The sequence below is a fragment of the Paroedura picta genome, chromosome 8, assembly GCF_049243985.1.
Source record: "Paroedura picta isolate Pp20150507F chromosome 8, Ppicta_v3.0, whole genome shotgun sequence".
Taxonomy (NCBI): Eukaryota; Metazoa; Chordata; class Lepidosauria; order Squamata; family Gekkonidae; genus Paroedura; species Paroedura picta.
In genome coordinates this window covers 14368941-14388177 of record NC_135376.1, presented here as the reverse complement: position 1 = coordinate 14388177, position 19237 = coordinate 14368941, and the positions used below count along the sequence as shown (strand labels likewise).

Sequence of the window (19237 nt, the reverse complement as noted above, 5' to 3'; positions counted from 1 at the left end):
TGCAAGTCTTGTGGGACCTCCCCTTGTGTATCCTATTTTCATACATCCGGTTTAGATGTGCTGGACTAATGAGAAGCGTACCAAATTGCAGCAGCTGTGCCAATACAGTTTTGATATCCACATCCCTGACAGTCAAGCACCTTTAGGTATTTTACATAAACAAGACTATACCCGAGACAATGACTCAAACAAGTCAAATACATTTATAGTGAATATCCTTTTAAAGCATGTCTTCACAGTCCTACCTGGTGCTATGAGCTGATGAATACTTGATGTTCGTGTAACAGCCGGACTTCGAGGCTCTGCACTTGGGCTGTCTCCTTTTCTTTTACTTTCTAAGGGATCTGACTGGCTGGCTTTGGTACTGGTTATAGGTTTATTAGGACACACAGCTAATGCCTGGGTTTGACTGCTGCCCTTTGGGGAGCCATTCTGTGAACTGGATAACACACCCAACTTCTGGCTTCGGAGTGTCAAATTCTGGACCTGAAGATGACAATAGGAAAAAATGTTTAAAGATCTAAAATAAAATAATCTATTCACAACTCATTTGATAAGCAGTGAGGTGTTGCAGTAAAATAGCAAGATCCAGGTTCCAGTTAACACTCAACTATAAAGCCTACTCTGGAAGCTTGAGCTAACTGTGCCCCTTTAGCCTATGCTGCCTCATAAGGCTGTTGTGAGCATAAAATGGAGAAGAGAACTGTCAATCCCATATGCTGCTCTGAGGTTTTAGATGAGGAGTAGGGTAAAAATGTAACAAAGGAACAGCATAGTCTTATACCCAAATCAGAATATCTCACACATCATAACTGTTAAACCCAAGATATTATATCAGCTAAGGCCTCAGGCTTCGCTATATCTGACACTAGTGGTTAACAAATCTAAAAACCAAAAAATAAATTGCTGTAATATTGTTACATAGAATGAGCAAAGACTAAACAATACACACAAGAAATGTCACGTGCGATATATTAACAAATGTGTACTGTCAATATTTAAGAATCCATATATATGGCAAGATTAACATTACAAAGCACTTATATCTCTACAGAATAGTAAGCTGGCAGTATGAGTAGCAAACAAAGAAAAAAAGTCCTTGGTAAAAGTCTTTCCAAAAGTCCGAACCAGGCAGACTTGAAGCTCTTAGATACAACGTCGACTTGAGATGCCGCCTTGAAACTCCTAGATCAGGGGTAGTCAAACTGCGGCCCTCCAGATGTCCATGGACTACAATTCCCAGGAGCCCCTGCCAGCGAATGTCCATGGACATCTGGAGGGCCGCAGTTTGACTACCCCTGTCCTAGATGGATTCCAGGCTTGCCTAAGTTGTTTCAAAGTGTGATAGTGGAGTCTAGAAGTTAACAGCAGGCCTAGAGAAGCAGCGTACAATTGTTCTACATAAATCAATATGGTGCCTAACACTGTACATCAGTACAGAGTAGAGATGTGAACATGGACCCAACTCAGAGATCTTAAAATACATGAACAAGACAGGGGAAACAAGTTCTCTCAAGGTTCACTTGAGTCCCTCAGTATCATGCCCACCAATTCAGGTTTGTTCCCACTTTGTCCAATGGGGGCACCCTTTAAATTCCTAGCTGCCTGAGATTTCTCACCTTCAAGGGTGCCTTCTTGGTTGCAATGTGCTCAGCAAAGAGATCCTGTGAATTCTCCTCTATGTATGCATTCCCTCCTTATGTGCAGCTCTATAGGGGTCAAGCAGTTCTGTGCCCTGGTCTTTCTACCAAATATTGTTTCTGGATTTCACCTGAATCCAGACCTGGTCTTCCTCACTTGTTTTCCTGAGCCAAATGCTAATGTAAGGAGAGCCTTGCATTTTCTGGATGCCAACACTGTCTGGCCAGAACTGACCCCTTCAAGAAAATCTTGGGTCTCTTCTCTTCTCTCCTCAGTTACTCAATCTCTGGTTCACAGCTACTATTACATTCTAAAACAAGCTCCCCATACGCCTCTTCCTGGGGCAATCCAAGGTCATTCCTTGTGAACATGTTTGATATAATCAATCACACGATCCTTTCCCTTACTGGGTCATGCCTTTAGTCTTCATGAGACACTCTATGCCTTAGATATCACAGTCAAAGCAGGGGTGTCCAGTGCTAACTTTTCATAACCGCATTGTACTGATCTCCACGTCAATCATCATTCTAATCTTACCTTGCGTGATGTACAGAAACCATGAAGACGAAAAAGAGGCTGTGTATAACTGATGTTCTTCGAGTGGTATTTGTACATTCATGCGTACAATAGGTGCTTTTAAGTTGCTTTGGTGCTATGTTTTGGGGAAAAGAACTGGAAGACACAACTCCTCCCCTTGAGCATGAACAGCTGAGAAGAATGTTTTGTATGTACCTAAAAAACTTGCTGCAGAAGTTCCCAGATCAAAGCTCTGCACAGGTGCAAAGGCCACAAGTGTGATATACATTTGGAGATTACAAAGGAGCCAAAGAATCTGGAGGCCCTCTGCTGGCAAAAGAATAGGAATCAAGAGATCATTAAAAAAAGTATAAAAGCATAGAGTGTGAAAGATTTGTTTGAGTCCAGTAAAAATGAAGCATAACAAATATATTTTAGAAGTATCAGAGTCACAGAAATAAAAAAGGAAGGATGCTAAAAGATTTCACAGCAGACGAAAAAGAAAAATAATACATTGTGATCCTAAGCAGCTTCTAAGTCTATTTAAATCAAGGGGTTTAGAAAGATGCAATTCCTTTTAGAAGCCTAGCACAGCTGGGTTTCTTGGGTACCTGTATATGCTTTTTGGCATTTTCTTCGCACTGTGTTATTCCCAACAAGAGAAAAAGTTGCATGCTCCTAACAGGGTATCATATCTACTTGGCCAACCGAATAGATTGATATGAAGTAGCCCGTTTCATATGCATACCTCCTTTGGGACATAAGGTGTTTCTAGGTGATTTCTCTATATTGTTTTAATATCAGTTTTTTTTACAGATTGTTATTTTGCTATTACCTGCCTTTTGGTCCCGATGTGCTCAGGAGAAAAATGGGTATATAAATAAGATGATCAATCCTCCCCAATACCATCAAACAGAATAGCAAATTAAAAGACGCCTTAATGGCATGTAACCCAGTTTATGAAAGATTCTAAGATCCCACTTCCTCCTCCTCAGCTCACTGTAGTCTCTAAGACAGGATGGCTAGGAATATACAGAGAGCAGCTACACTACAACTATGAACTTCTACAGTACTGGGGAAACAAGCAAAATCCGAAGACAACAAGGTTCTGTCTAGGCTTCTTGTCCCTGTAAGTAAAGTCTTTGTAAGTTTAGGGTAGGTCTTGGTTTGTACAGAGATACACTGGGATGGATCCTTCCAGTTCTTCACCCAATCCCACCCAAATTCTTTCTTTACTACAGCACCTGCTCAATATAGCTTTGGTCCATGCAGGTTCCAGCATCCTCAGCATAGCCCTGTTTGGTTAAAGCAACCCCCCCCCCTTTTCTCCTGCTGAAGCATTGATTTGGTCCAACTCACAATGTTTTTAGCTCTTTTAATTTAGCTTCTGGATGATTCATATTTATTTAAATTCAGGGAGCATGGCAGACTATAACGTGGAGGAGGCAGAGAAATTTCAACCAGTGAATGAGAGTGGTTTTTTGTACACAGGATCATTTTGTAATTTTATATTACTATTTATTTCTAACAATAAAGACAGGAAAAAAATGAAACTACAGGTGAAGGGGACACAAAGACAATATTGAATACGAGACATGATGAGAGTAACCAAAGAGAAGCACCAGGTAAAAGTGGCAAATTCAGATTTGGGGGGGAAGGTTAAGATTTCTTTGTGAGGTCACCAGAAGGCTTAAGATCATAAAACCTACACAAAAGGATTTTAAATATCTCTCTGCTAAAACACTAGAGATCTGTGGAATACTGAATTTTATGCAATTGAAATAAACCATATTCATCTGTAGGAAAATGAAGCATAGCATGGATAAATTCTTCCTTGATGATGTTCTGAAATTGATGGAACCAAAATTATGAACTCCGTGTCTTTCAGCTTTTAACCATTTGGGGTTTACTTTAAGCAGTGAGAAATACAAAGCAAAGTGTTGTTCAACATGGTTAAGCATCACTGGCTGGTGGATGATACTGATGCTTTATGATGTCACGGCTGTCATGGAAACCATGTGTGCACACAAATGAAAATGCCACCTGCTAGTACAAGAGCATGGAAAGCTGAGAGAGGAGGCAACATCTTGAGTGGGGCAGGGTCAGCAAAAACTGAAACAAGAGCGCTCCACGGCCCGGGGTTCAATTCTGGTTTGGTACACCTAGTATGGCTCAGGAGATCGACTGGCTAAGTAGTCAAGCCGGTCTTTGCAAAGTTGATCTCTACAGCGCAGAAAATCAGAAGGATCAGGATCGTAAAGTCATCTGCTTTGTTGATGTCTCCAGCCTTAACGTGAAAGACAAAGACCAGAAAAGCAAGAGAGCTAACATTGCTGCCCCTTCCCCCGACCTTGACCTGCGTCATCTTGAAGAGAAGGAAGTCATTGTAATAAAGGATAACGAGCGAGACAACCACGCCAATACTGAAGGAGCAGTTTGCCTTTTCAAGCAAGGCTCCTCTGAAGAAGTCAACATTGTCAGCTGGCTCAGCAACGACCTTCAGAAATACGCAGTTGGATTCCAGCATGCACTAACCCCCTCAGGGCCTCGTAAATCTTCTTACAATTCATCTGCAGTTGACAGGATGTCCCAGGGCAGCGACACATCATTCAGGGGCTCTGGTAGCCAAAGAGGAGATGACCTTTCCTATTACGTTAACAAGCTGTGTTCCTTAGTTGTTCAAATGGCACATAAAGAAATGAAGGATAAACTTGAAAGCAGTGGTAGGTGCATTCGCCAGTCAATTAATACCCGTGGATCACCAAGCAAGGTTTCATCCAGTGATGAATATGGTAAGTTATCCCCAAAGACGTCTCATGATGACCCCCGGAAGGCTTCACTCTTTTATGGAGAGATGTCTAATCAGTCTAACCAGAATGGCTACAGACAGGGGGGACAAGATCGACAAATGTGTCAAAGGAAACAGTCGGGACAGGCAGATGATGCTTCTGTAAGCAAAGGGCTGATGGTGTATGCAAACCAAGTTGCTTCCGATATGATGTTCTCATTCATGAAGACCATGAAAGTCCAGAAAGGGAAGCATCCTCCACCAGCTTGTGTAGTCTTAAAGAAGGTACTTCTCAAACACACCAGAGACGTCATATCTGACTTAATTGACTCCACCATGAAAAATCTACACAACGTCACAGGAGTACTCATGACAGACTCTGACTTTGTTAATACAGTGAAGAAGAACCTTTTCAATGTGGGAACCCAGAAGTCAACTGAGATTTTGGAAGCAATGGTAAAACGCTTATTTAAAGCATTGGCGGGGGACGATAAGCAAAAATCTCAAAGCCTTGCATTTGCAGCACTGAAGGCAGGTGCTCACTCAGACTCCAGATCTCACGGGCTCCAATTTGCATCACTCAAAGGTGAAATGCATGGCCCAGGAAGGGACAGGTGTAACGGACAAATGAGACCTCTTCCAAGTGGAAGCAAAGGCTCAGACAAGCACTGCTCAATGGATGTGTACGCTAAGGACCTTATTGTAACAGCATTAATGTTAATTCAGCAACACCTCCTAGAAAAGAACAAGGACCAAGGTGTCCGTGAGACCAACACCACCTCATTTGGCTACGTTCATGACAGAGCTGGCGGTTCCAAATATGGTCAAAGACAAGGCAGTGGAAGGCAAGATGCTCATCTTGAATCACAAAAAGGTGATATATCGAGTATTCTCTTGTCAATCATCCAGAAAGTACTGAGAGAAGCTGGTTTCAGTTCAGATGAAGGGTCCCCTGACAGGGGCTATAAGCAGCCTCCCTTTACTGAGTCCAGACAACAGAGGGCCTTATCAAAATCAAACGGGAGCCCTGAGATGCATGACAACATGGAACAAATAAACAAACAGTTTATTGATCAGCTGGTGGAATCTGTGATGAAGCTGTGCTTGTTGATGGCTAACGGCAGCGATTTCGATGGAAGATGTAATGGAAGACAGCTGGGTTCAACAGGCTCTGAAGTGATTGTGAATAACCAGAATTCCAACAACAGTTCTCAGAACAGAGAGCTACAAGCTGTGCTCCAGTGGTTGGTTGCTTCACAGTTCAACGTGCCTAACTTGACATTCATGAATGAGCAAGATGGTGATTTGTCCAGGCTTCCTCAGCTAGCTGACAAAGCAGCCAAAAAAGGCTACAGCGTAGGAGATATAGTTCAGGAGGTGATGCGGTACTACGAGAAACAACAAATGGATGCCATGTCAGGGCAAATGCCTCGGTGTGGATTGGTCGACTGGCTCCTTGCTAACCTGTAAGAACCAACTCTTCCCTCTCCTGTTACTTGGTGCCCAGCTCAAGCGCCCAAACCATTCCTTCCTGGCGCAATAGATAACCACCACTACAGCCCCATTGCAAGCAGCAATGCATTGACTTGAACTGGCTGATTAAAATGGGAAGCTGGGCAAGCTCATCAATAAAAAAAGAATTAAAAAAAGTGAGGGGGAGACAGATTGTTTTATTGATCACTTCAACAAAGCTTTCTGAACAATCAGGTTCTACCTACCCATGGCATTATATATACAATGATAAGCAATCAAAAATACTGCAGTAGTAAGAAAATCCATACTGCAAGGTGTGGACACAGCCAACCAGGATTTCTGGCAGCTTCATAGGCTGATACAGAAACCAAGGGGGAAGGGATCAGAGAAAGACTAGGAAGATAGATGATTTCACCAAACATATTTTCATAGCAATCCTTCTTTGTAAGCTACAACTGCTAGGAAAGTAGTAGTTGCTACAACTTTCCAGCTGGCTGCAAATGAGATTGTGTTAAATTTCATTTTCCGTGGGGGTCTTTGTTACATCCCATCATCATTTATCTACAGGTGGAAAGAAGCATTCTACAGTCACCATGAGAATCTCTTAGATCCAGAAAATAAATCAGAGGGTAACACATTACACTTCTCTGTTTCTTTTCAAAATTTCCTCTTTGCTTTTGTTCATATCTCAGAGCAGATAGGGAATTCAGCTAATAAGCTGTTAGGCAGCCTGTTCACTGTGACAGTTAAGGGAGACCCTTTCCACTTCTCTGGTTTTCCTTACACTGATGCAACCAGGTTGCTTGCACTCAGAAGGGAAAATTATAAGCTCTTTAAAGGTGAGATTACACCATATCTCCTTTGTCATACTTGTGAATCTTGCTCATTTTTTCTTGGCCTTACAAAATAATTTATCTAAAATCATGCCCCCCCCCCCCCCAAGAGGCATACCGCTTGATGCCAAGAGGCAAGAGATTGGGGGAAATGAATATGAGGCCTGCAGTTTGAGCTTATGAGATACAGTTCACTTCCATGAGACATCTAGATAGACCTATATTTGGAACACCTTAGTTTCCCTTGCTCCCCCTGGCTTATTAAATGTGCCTTCAAAATGATAAAGGCTTAATGCTAAACTGCAGGCAATAAAGTGCAATAAACAGAAATTATAGGTGCATCAGCCATTTTGAGTACGCTGTGCACTGTCTTAGACTTGCGTCTTGTTCATTCTTGCATAATAAAAAATGAAAATTCATTAGCTGCACTGGATGGAAGCTTCTATGTTTACTGTCTGTGAACTAAACTGAACCCAATGTATTAGCACACTATGGAAAATAACTCACTGGCACTAGTTTACAGCAAAGAAACCTGGAGACAGGAAGAAGATGGAGATGACTATAAATTTTTGTGGTATTTTCAAGATACAGCTTGCTAATGAATTTGCACTTAAACCTCACCATAATTTTTCAGGTAGAAAACAGCCACATATCCATGTCTTGTCCTTTAGGGTGAACAATAAATACAACTTGCAACATATTTTCCATCTTCCAGCCTTTCATTGTGCCATCTCTGAAGCCACTGCCTTGTATTTTGTTTCAAAAAGCATAGCTTTCATAGGGAACGCATTTATTTTTTGGGTTTTGAAATGTCTGCCTAAGACACACCCGGCATGAGTGGCTGACAGGCTTGGGGGTCTGACAGTACAGAACCCCTGAGGTGCCCACAGTCAACTAGTATCACCACGTAGGCCTTCTCTTTGCCCAGTGCTTCTGACTATGCTAGCCCCCAGCCATGGAAGAACACACCCTTGGAATTTTTTCACTTGCTCGTGCAACCTACTCCCTTCTTTAGTGCATCTCACACTAACACCGAGCAAATTAAGACACTGATGAAATTGTAGAAGAGTTTTGAAAAAACTGGAGTCAGCCTTGGGACAAGAGCATAAAAACATGCAGAGTATCTTTTAATGCAAAGTTGTCTACATCCATAGGGCAACAACCTTCTCAAGAGTGTCTCCAACATGCCATGAAACATTTTTTTCTCTCTCTGTCTTATTTCCATACTAAACCCAACATCTGCTATTTTGTGACCATTGGGATGGTCCTACAATTGCTATTAAGCATCACACCTTGACACTTTGCACGTGCCTGGGGTTGCACTTCATTTGGGCTGCTCCCTATGCAAAGGGACTGTGCAGGCTTTGTGAGCATGCTAGGGTCTACAGCCCAGGCAGGTGGCACACAGATGTACTAACCAAGCATGCATAGCTGCTCTGCATGAGTGACAGCTGCATCTAAACCAAATCTGTTGGAGCAAAAGTGACGCCGTTTGGTGTAGTGGTTAGGAGTGCGGACTTCTAATCTGGCAAGCTGGGTTCAATTCTGCGCTCCCCCACATGCAGCCAGCTGGGTGACCTTGGGGTACTTGTGGATTGTAAACTAAACATAGGCAGTGTGATGCAGCGGTAAAAAAGGCAAATGCTATTTTGGGCTGTATCAACAGGGGCATCACATCAAAATCACAAGATGTCATAGTCCCATTGTATACGGCACTGGTCAGACCACGCCTGGAGTACTGTGTGCAGTTCTGGAGGCCTCACTTCAAGAAAGACGTAGATAAAATTGAAAGGGTACAGAGGAGAGCGACGAGGATGATCAGGGGCCAAGGGACCAAGCCCTATGAAGATAGGTTGAGGGACTTGGGAATGTTCAGCCTGGAGAAAAGGAGGCTGAGAGGGGACATGATAGCCGTCTTTAAGTATTTGAAAGGTTGTCATTTGGAGGAGGGCAGGATGCCGTTCCCGTTGGCTACAGAGGAAAGGACGCGCAGTAATGGGTTTAAACTACAAGTACAATATAGGCTAGACATTAGGGAAAAAAATTTCACAGTCAGAGTAGTTCAGCAGTGGAATAGGCTGCCTAAGGAGGTGGTGAGCTCTCCCTCACTGGCAGTCTTCAAGCAAAGGTTGGATACACACTTTTCTTGGATGCTTTAGGACAGTAGTCCCCAACCTTTTTATCACCGGGGACCACTCAACGCCTTTTACTGAGGCCCGGTGGGGGGGGGGTAGTTTACTCCTCTACTCTCAACCACTGCCCTAACGCTCTCTGATCGCTATGGTAATGTTTAAACATCCCTTCAAAATAAGATAAAGACATGCCACAACAATGAACATAAGGAACATTTTATTTTCATGGAAATTTTAACTTATGACAATGACAAATCACTGGGAACCCTGAGCTTGTTTCTCTGCAACGAGATAGTCCCATCTGGGAGTGATGGGAGACAATGACACCCAAAGTGTGTTGTAAAGGGCCGGGGGGGATGAAGTAAAGGGCCGGGGAAGGGGGGAGAAGGCGTCCTTCGTGGCCCACCTCCAATTAGTCAAAGGACCACATGTGGTCCACAGCCCACAGGTTGGGGATCGCTACTTTAGGATGCTTTGGGCTGATGCTGCGTTGAGCAGGGGGTTGGACTAGATGGCCTGTATGGCCCCTTCCAACTCTATGATTCTATGTAGGCTGGTAGGCAGGTAACAAATAAATCAATGCCCATGCTGCCTGAAAATCAAGTTAGCTTTTGCTCTCTCTTTCCCACAATTGAGAAAAGGACTGGGATCCCTAGAAGGTAAAGCAAGCCTGGCCTTCTGCATTCACTGCAGGACATAACTTCTCATACTGTCTCCAACAAGCCATGAAACATCTTTCTCCCTGCCTACTCACTGGCAACAGAATTAGGCAGCTCTACTGGCTAGCAATATTTGGGTCTCCATTTGTGTTTCTTCAGAAATATTCCTGCCAAGAGTAAGTGAGCAACAGTAGTTCCCTCGCTGCCAGAACATCTGTAAAAGAAACACAATTTCTGCTTCCAACTGTATGTGCTGCCAGCCTGCGGGGGGAGGGGGGAGGCCCAGTCTCCTTTTTCCCTTGGCCTCAGGTTCTAAGAGGTAGTCACTGATATTCTAAAGGTGGAGTACAAATAATTTACAAAGTAATTTATCTCTGGCCACTGGGGCAAAAAAATATTACTGGAATAGTGCCTTGTGAACAGGTCAGTAGGGCAAAACTGAATGAACATCATTCATTCAAGTTGACGGCAGGTACAAAAGGTATGAGACTGAGCAAGAGTCCCGAGTTCAAAACTCACCTCTGCCATACACTTACCAGGCAAGGCCCACCCTCTCAGTCTCAGCTGCACTCACCCCAATTTGAAATAGGGAAATAGTTTTAACTTACAGGGTGGTGGTTCAGATTTCAGCAGAATAATGTATGTGAAGAGTTTGGAGCACTCCATAGTGATAGATGAATTAACTAAAACCAACAGAATATTTCAAGATTCACCACTTATGCAAGAATGCAACAGGATGAAGGGGAACGTGGTGGTTGAAAGCAGCCATTTTATTTCGCAGCCAAGTGTGGACAAAACTGCCGAAGGAAAGAGGCAAAAGAATGAAATGAAAGCCACATCAGAACAGTCATATAGAAAGATTTATGAACCCTACTACACACAGGTGTGCAAACACAGTTGCATAATTCCCAGATTAAATCAGACTGACTGAAATTTTTAGGACTCAGATGCTGAGGATAAGAAAAACCCACAGGTATAAGGATCAGCCAGATCTCAACTGGAGCCTTTGAAATCTGAACCGATCCTTTGCTACACCACGTTCACAGAAGATGAGCAGAAGCAGCACTCCACCAGGAGACAAGGCAAAGAGTGCTAAAAACAGCAACTGGTTCATTAAAGTGATCCATGCCTGATAAGCTTCAAGTCCCAGTCTACACTTCAAAGGTATTATGGAGATTGTGAAGAGACAAAGTATAGCTCTCTGTCCTTTTTCTCACTCGATGTACACTTTTTAAACTTCCAAATAAGGGGGGGTCTTTTTCAGCCACTGACCACAGGTACTTGGAATGCCCCAGGCATAGAAATTTAGCCTAAACCATTTTTTCCTAGAAAATATTGGAGGTTTTTGTTGTCGTTAGTCAACCTTTGACCTGAAGCAGTATGCCCCTGGACTCAGCCCCAATCATCCCAATGGTCTACCACCAGTTAGGTGACTGTCAGTTTCTGGTCTAGGCTGTCTAGCTCCCTTGTCTATGCTGCAGACGCTTCGTATTTTCATAGCATTTCAGGATGTTCGAAGCACTTCATACATGATAATCCTGACAACGCTTATTTGATACTAGTTACCCTCATTTTGCTGAGGGGAGGGTTGAGAGATAGAGGCTTGCCTAAAACCTTCTTGATGAATATCTGGTGGACGCCACATTTTAAACAAGAAACTGCCAAATCCACACTTCGAGCAGCTATGGTATGATGGCTCTAGTTGCCTGACTGCCCTGCTGCCATTTTTTCTCCCCCCTCTTTCAGGCTCCCTCAAACAGAACCTGAAGTTTAGGCTTCTCTGGTTTAGACCGACTGATCTGGACTGCCCTTTCTTTAAAAAACTGCTTTTTGTGCTCACCCTAGTCTTCTTCAGCATTCAATGCTGCTGTTATCCTTTAGCCCAGGGGTAGTCAACCTGTGGTCCTCCAGATGTCCATGGACTACAATTCCCATGAGTCCCTGCCAGCAAATGTAGTCCATGGACATCTGGAGGACCACAGGTTGACTACCCCTGCTTTAGCCTACAACTTGGTTACCTAAGCCACCAGGAACGATTGGACTACCTATAGCTCAGTGGCTGACACAAACATTTCAAGAATTCACATACTGGGCCAACTTCTTTTAACATTTCAGAAGAAAGGTAAATTGGGGAAGGTCAAGTGGCTTGGAAATATATATATTCTCTCAATACATAAACTCACCTAAACACTCTTGCTGGCGAATACTGAACTCTTTCTAAAGTTATAGGTAAAATGTATTCAGTTTACTCTCTGCGCTCTACTGTAAATCTTAACACACAGAGAGAGCTCTATGGACTTCAGAAATGGCTGCTGCTTCATGTGCCAGGGGACAATACCATGGCTTTTAGAAAAAGCAGTGCAAAATGTTCCAACAGCAGCAAGCTGTTCGCATTGAATGATGAGATTGTGGGTGAATCTAATGTGGGTGAGGTGCAGTAGGAAGTATAGCTGAAGTTGTATCCATGGCAACTCTTCTCCTTGCAGCCCTAATTTGCAGTACCAAGGATCCTTGATACAGAGCAAAGTGCTTTTTAAGTTGATCGCTGTTTGTTTGTACACAACCTTTCCATACTAGGCTGGTATCCATGGAGCTAACACTAACTGAGCAGCAGTCTCAATTGTTTCACATCAACAAAATAGCCTGAACTCCTGCTTGATTAAAAGTTCAAGCAAAATTCATAGAATCATAGAGTTGGAAGGGGCCATACAGACCATCTAGTCCAACCCCCGGCTCAATGCAGGATCAGCACTAAGCATTCTAAAGCATCCAAGAAAAGTGTGTCTCCAACCTTTGCTTGAAGACTGCCAGTGAGGGGGAGCTCACCACCTCCTTAGGCAGCCTATTCCACTGCTGAACTACTCTGACTGTGAACATTTTTTTCCTGATATCTAGCCTATATCGTTGTACTTGAATTGGTCCTATGACTGTGCAGCCAATTATGGAAAGAAGATTAATCCCAGGCCAATTTGCATGCCTTTGCACTGTCAGACACAGGCTACTGAATTGCTGAAGGGTGAATCTGCCACAAACCGCTAATACATTGTTTTTCTTTATACCCATATTCAGAATCAAACTTGACAAAAATGATGGAATATTCACAAAACAGATTTTTTTTTCTTACTGAAAACTGCACACAGCAGGCTTGGAGAAACAGGATAGATTCAGATTAGGACCCTGCGACAGGAGATTTAATGTTGTTTTTATACTACCATTCTCCTTGGTGGGCTTATTTGCCCGCATCTGGAGGGGAAATGTAGTAGCCTCCCCTCTTCATTCCTACGAACAAGCCTCAATGATCTAAAGATACAGGGAATATCAGTATGCTTCAGAAATTCTACAGGCACAGAGAGAAAAAGCAGCACACCACCCTTAAGAGTGTCCTCCAGCCCCAAAACAACCCTCTTGAAATTCTTTAGTGGGATGACCCTCCTCTCAATCACAGTGCCAACTTCCCCCAAAGAAGCTGGGGTACAATTAATCCCACTCCTCCTAAACAATGTGGATCTGGCAGCCAATGCAACATTTCCATGCAGTACATGACAAGGGAAAAAAGTATAAAAAGACAAGAGCTTTCTTGGTTTTCACACCATAATCTGTGCAAAAGAATGGTCTACCCCACTATTTGAAATCAGTGATTCTAACTCCTGCAAAGAGAAAACTAGCAGGTCAGGAAGGAGGGTTCGCAGCCCAGCCTTTGTGCACTCAATACTACTTTTCTACATGAAGTCCCCCTTTAGTAGGGAGAACTAAATGAAGTCCCCCTTTAGTAGGGGCAGCAAACCCACCCTACACCTGGAATACACATACCAGCAGTGTAAAGTGACATAGTGCAGGAAATGCTTTATCACTTAATCCTACCAACTGTATAAATTGGTCCTATGACTGTGCAGCCAATTATAGAAAGAAGATTAATCCCAGGCCAATTTGCATGCCTTTGCACTGTCAGACACAGGCTACTGAATTGCTGAAGGGTGAATCTGCCACAAACCACTAATACATTGTTTTTCTTTATACCCATACTAGGAATAAAGCCCATTTTAAAGTGGAATAAAATGGGCGCTAGGGCGGGCGGGAGAAGGCGGCACACCCCCCTCCCAGTGGCAGCTCTCCGTAGGCTTCTCCTGGCCGCTGGAGCGGCCTGGCCGCGTCTTTGATGCGGGCCGGGTGCTCCAGCGGGCGGGAGAAGGCGGCGCAGCGCCCCCCCCCCAGCAAGTGTCCGTAGCCACCCTACCTCCACCAAAGAGCAGGAGATTGTCTTTGCCCTTTGTTGGGAGGTGAGGCTGCCTTACTTGTCCCAGGAGAAAGGCCAGGTGAGCATCTCCGAAGTGAGCATGTCGAAGACACGGCCAGGCCGCTCCAGCGGCCGGGAGAAGGCGCCGCAGCTCCCCCCCCCCCCACTGGCAGGTCTTCAGAGCCGTCTCCCGGCCGCTGGTCTTTGAGAACTGTTCCTGAATGTGGTGACTGTTAGCTATAAGCAGCCTCTCTCCTCAATATTTCATCACTAGAAAAAAGAGGGTTGGACAGCATTTCAGGGCTGGATTATCCATGTAGCACATGCTACAGGCCCCATGTTTAGAGGAGCCCCACATGGTGTCTCCCCCCCCATGGATCAGGGCTGTAGCCTCTCTTCTCCCCCCTTTTCCCTCAAGGACACTAGGAGTGACACCCCTTTCCACTGTGTGTGTGTGTGTGTGGGGTGGGCTCTCTGTCCCCAGTTTGGCTGCTCCCACCACAACTGTACTCTGTTAGGGCCCAACAAATGCTTGAACTGGCTCTAGTGCTACGGACCCCATGAATTCTTAAACTATGCCAGCTGCACGTACTTGTACAGCCTCCATATTCCTCAGAATAACCAGTCTGGCTGGTGAAAATATCGGTAGAAGATCATTTCTGATATAAGTTTGGCACTGCGCTTACTCCAGCTCTTTAATAAGAGAACCTCTTCTCAATCACTGTCCATTAGGACACAAAGCTCTCAATTTAAATGACTGTCTGGCATATAGACCATTACTTGTTGCGTGGGCATCAGAAAACTCCAATTTGATTACTGTTTTGTACATAAACCAATGGCTGCTGGAGAACATGCCTAATTTTTTTATGTGCATCACAGAACCCGTTGAAGCAAAATGAGAAGTGAAAGACAATGTCAGACATAAGCTAACGTAACACCACCTTGAGCAGGTCCTCTTGGAGAGGAGGCATAGGCATTTCCTAAATAAAAATAAATATATCACCATGCAGTGCCCTTAAGGAGATTATGATAAATCTAACAATGGCCACTAGCCAAAGCAGCTAAAACTGCCCACACCAGCTGCTCTCTTTCTAAGACAAGAAGTGGCAAACTTCTCATTTGTGCCTGTGTGTACCAGGAAGGTCCTTTCTGCTATCTGCCTGGGCCCAAGGCAGTAGTTTACTCATGAGTAGGCTTGGGGAAGAGCTAAAACTATTCCTGTCAGCACATCTATTCATACAAGTATAGCTCCATCCTGCTACTTAAAATATCCCCTCTGCACACACATATTGGAGTTATATGAAAGTCAGTGCCCATCCACTGTGTTTCACAGCTGTGACGCTTGCCTATGTCATTATGGTTAGAAATACAATATGATTAAATGTAGAAATCAACCTCTCCCAGTTGTCAAACATTTGTTGCACTGAATGCATCATTAATTTCCCTATATACACAGACATCAAATTTCTGAAAAGTCAAATAGGAGAGATGATGGGGGGTGGGAGAGAGATGGTTTATCACACCCTTGTTAAATAACTGAAACTGCACCACTGATGGCTGGCAATGCTGCTTCTTTGTGATGTCACCGCTGCCATAGAAACCATGTGTGCACACAAGTGAAAATGACATCTGGCAGCAGAAGAGCATGGAAAGTTGAGAGAGGAGGCACCATCTTCAGTCTGGCAGGGTCATCAAAGCAGCTTAGGTGAGAAAGAACACCCCCTACGGTCCTAGGTACAGTTCCACTTCCAAGCCTCAAGCGATGTCTCAGGAAGTTGACTGGTTACACAGCCAAGCTGGCGTGTGTAAGGTAGACCTCTACAATCCTGAAGCAGGAAAAGACCAGGACCGGAAAGTGATTTGTTTTGTTGATGTCTCCAGCCTGAACATAAAAAGCACAGATGATAAAGATGCTGCTGGCCAGTCCAAAGCCAATGAACCTGCCACAGGACTTGATCTGGGGAAAATGCAGGACAAAGAGGTCATTGTAATAAAAGATAGTGACACGCCTGAGCAGTCTAAGACCGAAGGAGCAGTATGCCTTTTCAAACAAGGTTCAACAGAAGAACTTAATGTTGTGACCTGGCTCTTTGATGACCTGCAGAAATATGCATGTGGATTTCAACATGCACTGACCCCTTCGAGCTCCCCTCGTCAACCTAAACCATCTGCGGCTGACAAGATGTCCCAGAACAACAATAACACAGCTTTCAAATCTTCCAGTGGTCAGAAAGGACCTGCAGATGAAGTAGCAGGCACCGTCCAAAAGCTCTGTTCTTTGGTTATGCAAATGGCCAGTAAAGAGATCTCTGAAAATTTGGAGGATGCAGCCAGCAAATGTATACGCCAGGCAATTTATGCCACAAAGGATGGGAAACCTCTCAATCCTAGTTCGGTAAGTCAGGTTGCATCCAAGATGGTCAATGAGGCTATGGAAAGTGCTCAAGATCCCAGCGCTAAGTCATCTCAAGACAAGATTTCATGCAAAAAGGAAGAAGGTAAAGGAGGTCCCAAGAAAACCTCTCTCTTTTATGGTGAAGTATCTTCCAACCAAAGTGAGTCCATTCAGGAAGAAGAAATGAAGTCACCATGTACCCAAATGATTCACCCTAAGAGACAGTCAGCTCGCGATGGTAGTTCCTTTAACAAAGGGCTAATGGTTTACGCAAACAAAGATTCTAAGGATATGACATTTTCATTTGTGAAGGCCACAAAGGTTCACAAGAGGCAACCACTGCCAGCCTGTGTGGTTTTGAAAAGAGTGTTCCTTAAGCACACAAGGGATGTCATATCAGACTTAATTGACTCTACTATGAAAAATCTACATAATGTCACTGGCGTCCTCATGACAGATTCTGACTTTGTTACTACAGTTAAGAAGAATCTCTTCAATGCAGGAACCCAGAAGTCAACTGAGATTTTAGAAGCAATGGTACTACGGATGTATAACGCTCTCATGTCAGAAACTAAGGAGAAAGGGCATAGTCTTGTATACTCTTTACTAAAAACAGGATGTTCAATGGACCCAAATTCTCAAAGTATGCATTTTGCATCATTGAAAGGTGGACTACATACGAGGGACAAGGGAAAGGAGGCAGCACACTCATCGGCCCAGAAAGTAGGTGAGACAATAATTAAAGATGGAATTAGCATGCTACGCTCAAAAACATCAGGAGGCAAAGTTCCAGACAGGGGATGTCATGACAGGAGGCCAGAGAAAAGTAATTCCACAACTGAATTTCTAGCAAAAGACCTCATCTTGACTGCTTTAATGTTGATACAGCAGCATCTGTTAACTCAGTACAAGGAACCAACTTCTGAGTCAAATTCTTCTTCGTTTGGCTATTTTGAAAAAGGAGGCAAACATGGTTCTAGATCTCATGGTTGCAAGGGTGATCCACAGCAACAAGAATTTCAGAAAGGAGAAATACAAAGCGCTCTCCTTTCTATCATTTCAAAGGTTCTACAGGAGGCTGGTTTCAATGTAGATGAGTGTGAGATAAGCAAGAAACCCAATTCATGTGATGAGAGGACTACCCGAAAGTCTTCATCCAAGCACCACAGTTCAGAAATGGACTCTGAAAACATGGACCAAATAAACAAGAAATTCATTGATCAGCTGATGGAATCTGTGATGAAGCTGTGTATGTACATGACTAAAAGCCCCGATTTTGTTGTGGAAGACTACTCTGACGAACAAGGAACATACTTTGCTGCAAGAAACAAAGGTGCATCAACTCCAGATTCAATGACATCACAGAAACCTCCACAACCAACATCTATTGGAAAGCCACTGGTGCCAGCTGGCTCTGAAGTGATAGTGAACAACCAGAGTTCCAATACCAGTTTGCAGAACAAAGAGCTCCAGGCTGTCCTCCAATGGATGGCCGCCTCCCACTTCCAAGTGCCCAACCTCACATTCATGAATGAGAATGATGAGGAGCTGAAGAAGCTTCCTCAGCTTGCGGATAAAGCAGCTAAGAAGGGCTCAAGTGTGGGAGATATTCTGCAGGAGGTAATGAGGTATTTCGAAAAACAACAGATTGATGCCGCTGTGGGAAACATGCCTCGTGGCGGACTTCTCGACTGGTTGCTTGTTAACCTGTAGACAAGAGCCATCACCTCCCTCTCATTACTTCCACCCAGCGAAGTGCCACCTTAGTTATCGGATGGAACAACCATACAGCTCATTTTCCATAGACAACACTTCATCAAATTCCACAGGCTGTAACACACTAGCTGGGCAAAGTCACCAATAAAAAAATACAAATGTCAACTGTTACTGATTTGTTTATTAATTCGTATGCAGATATGAACGATGGGGGAGAAAATTAACCATGTAACAGACACCACCCCTTTTGGTTCTAGAACTAGGCCATTCTTGTAACCCGACCTTTGCTAATAAGTATCAGACAATGTGTCCATTCCCTTCTTCTTCAAAACTCCTATCTTTTTTTTCCACGATGGAACAAATAATTCACACTGAGGTGACAAACTTACTTACTGAACTCTTGAACATCCACTAGTAACTTTCTGTGGAGCAAAACCATTCTAATTCCTACCACCTTGATTATTAAGGAGAATAATTATCCTCATATTTACCAATATACACCTTTTCCCCCTTAGTAACTATTAAAATAGCCTTGAATCTTGTATGTCCTTCTCTATTTTATTCCCACAACAGCCTCCCATGCAAACCAGGCCAAGAGCGAGTGACAAGTTCAGAATCATCCATCTTCAGAGGGCTTGCTTTGGATGGCCCTGCCTGACACCTGAGGCTAAAGGGGTGGCAGTTTTAAAGCTGTGATATTCACCCCCTTGGGGATCTATCTGGGTGTAAAGGCAGAATTATGTTTTAAATAATGTTTTCATGGCACAATGGAGATCAAAATCAGGGTCTCATATAACCTAACCATTATATTATACTGACTACGCAAGCCTGAGGACTCCTTCCTATAGCA

The 19237-nt window shown here is 43.7% G+C and overlaps 2 protein-coding genes and 1 pseudogene across 10 annotated transcripts in view; 2 read left to right on the top strand and 1 right to left on the bottom strand.

The window, feature by feature from the left end:
- Positions 1-19237, bottom strand: part of PHC3 (polyhomeotic homolog 3) — a 53329-nt gene that overhangs the window by 19605 nt on the left and 14487 nt on the right. For all 9 annotated transcript variants that reach the window (XR_013233422.1, XR_013233423.1, XM_077348428.1 and 6 more), the window contains one exon: positions 246-486. Coding sequence is in view for 7 of the 9 variants with exons in the window: in XM_077348428.1 (XP_077204543.1) it covers positions 246-486 (241 nt within the window). In the remaining 2 variants the exon portion in view is untranslated. The remainder of the gene's footprint in view (positions 1-245; positions 487-19237) is intronic.
- LOC143842993 (A-kinase anchor protein 4-like) lies at positions 4178-6590 on the top strand. Its single transcript, XM_077348426.1, has one exon. It carries the CDS (start codon positions 4325-4327, stop codon positions 6413-6415), a length of 2091 nt encoding a protein of 696 aa, XP_077204541.1. The 5' UTR covers positions 4178-4324; the 3' UTR covers positions 6416-6590.
- Positions 15887-18552, top strand: LOC143842996 (A-kinase anchor protein 4 pseudogene; annotated as a pseudogene).

Excerpts from the sequence above, each read along its gene's own strand:
- LOC143842993 (XM_077348426.1), top strand. The coding sequence starts at position 4,325 with ATGGCTCAGGAGATCGACTGGCTAAGTAGTCAAGCCGGTCTTTGCAAA.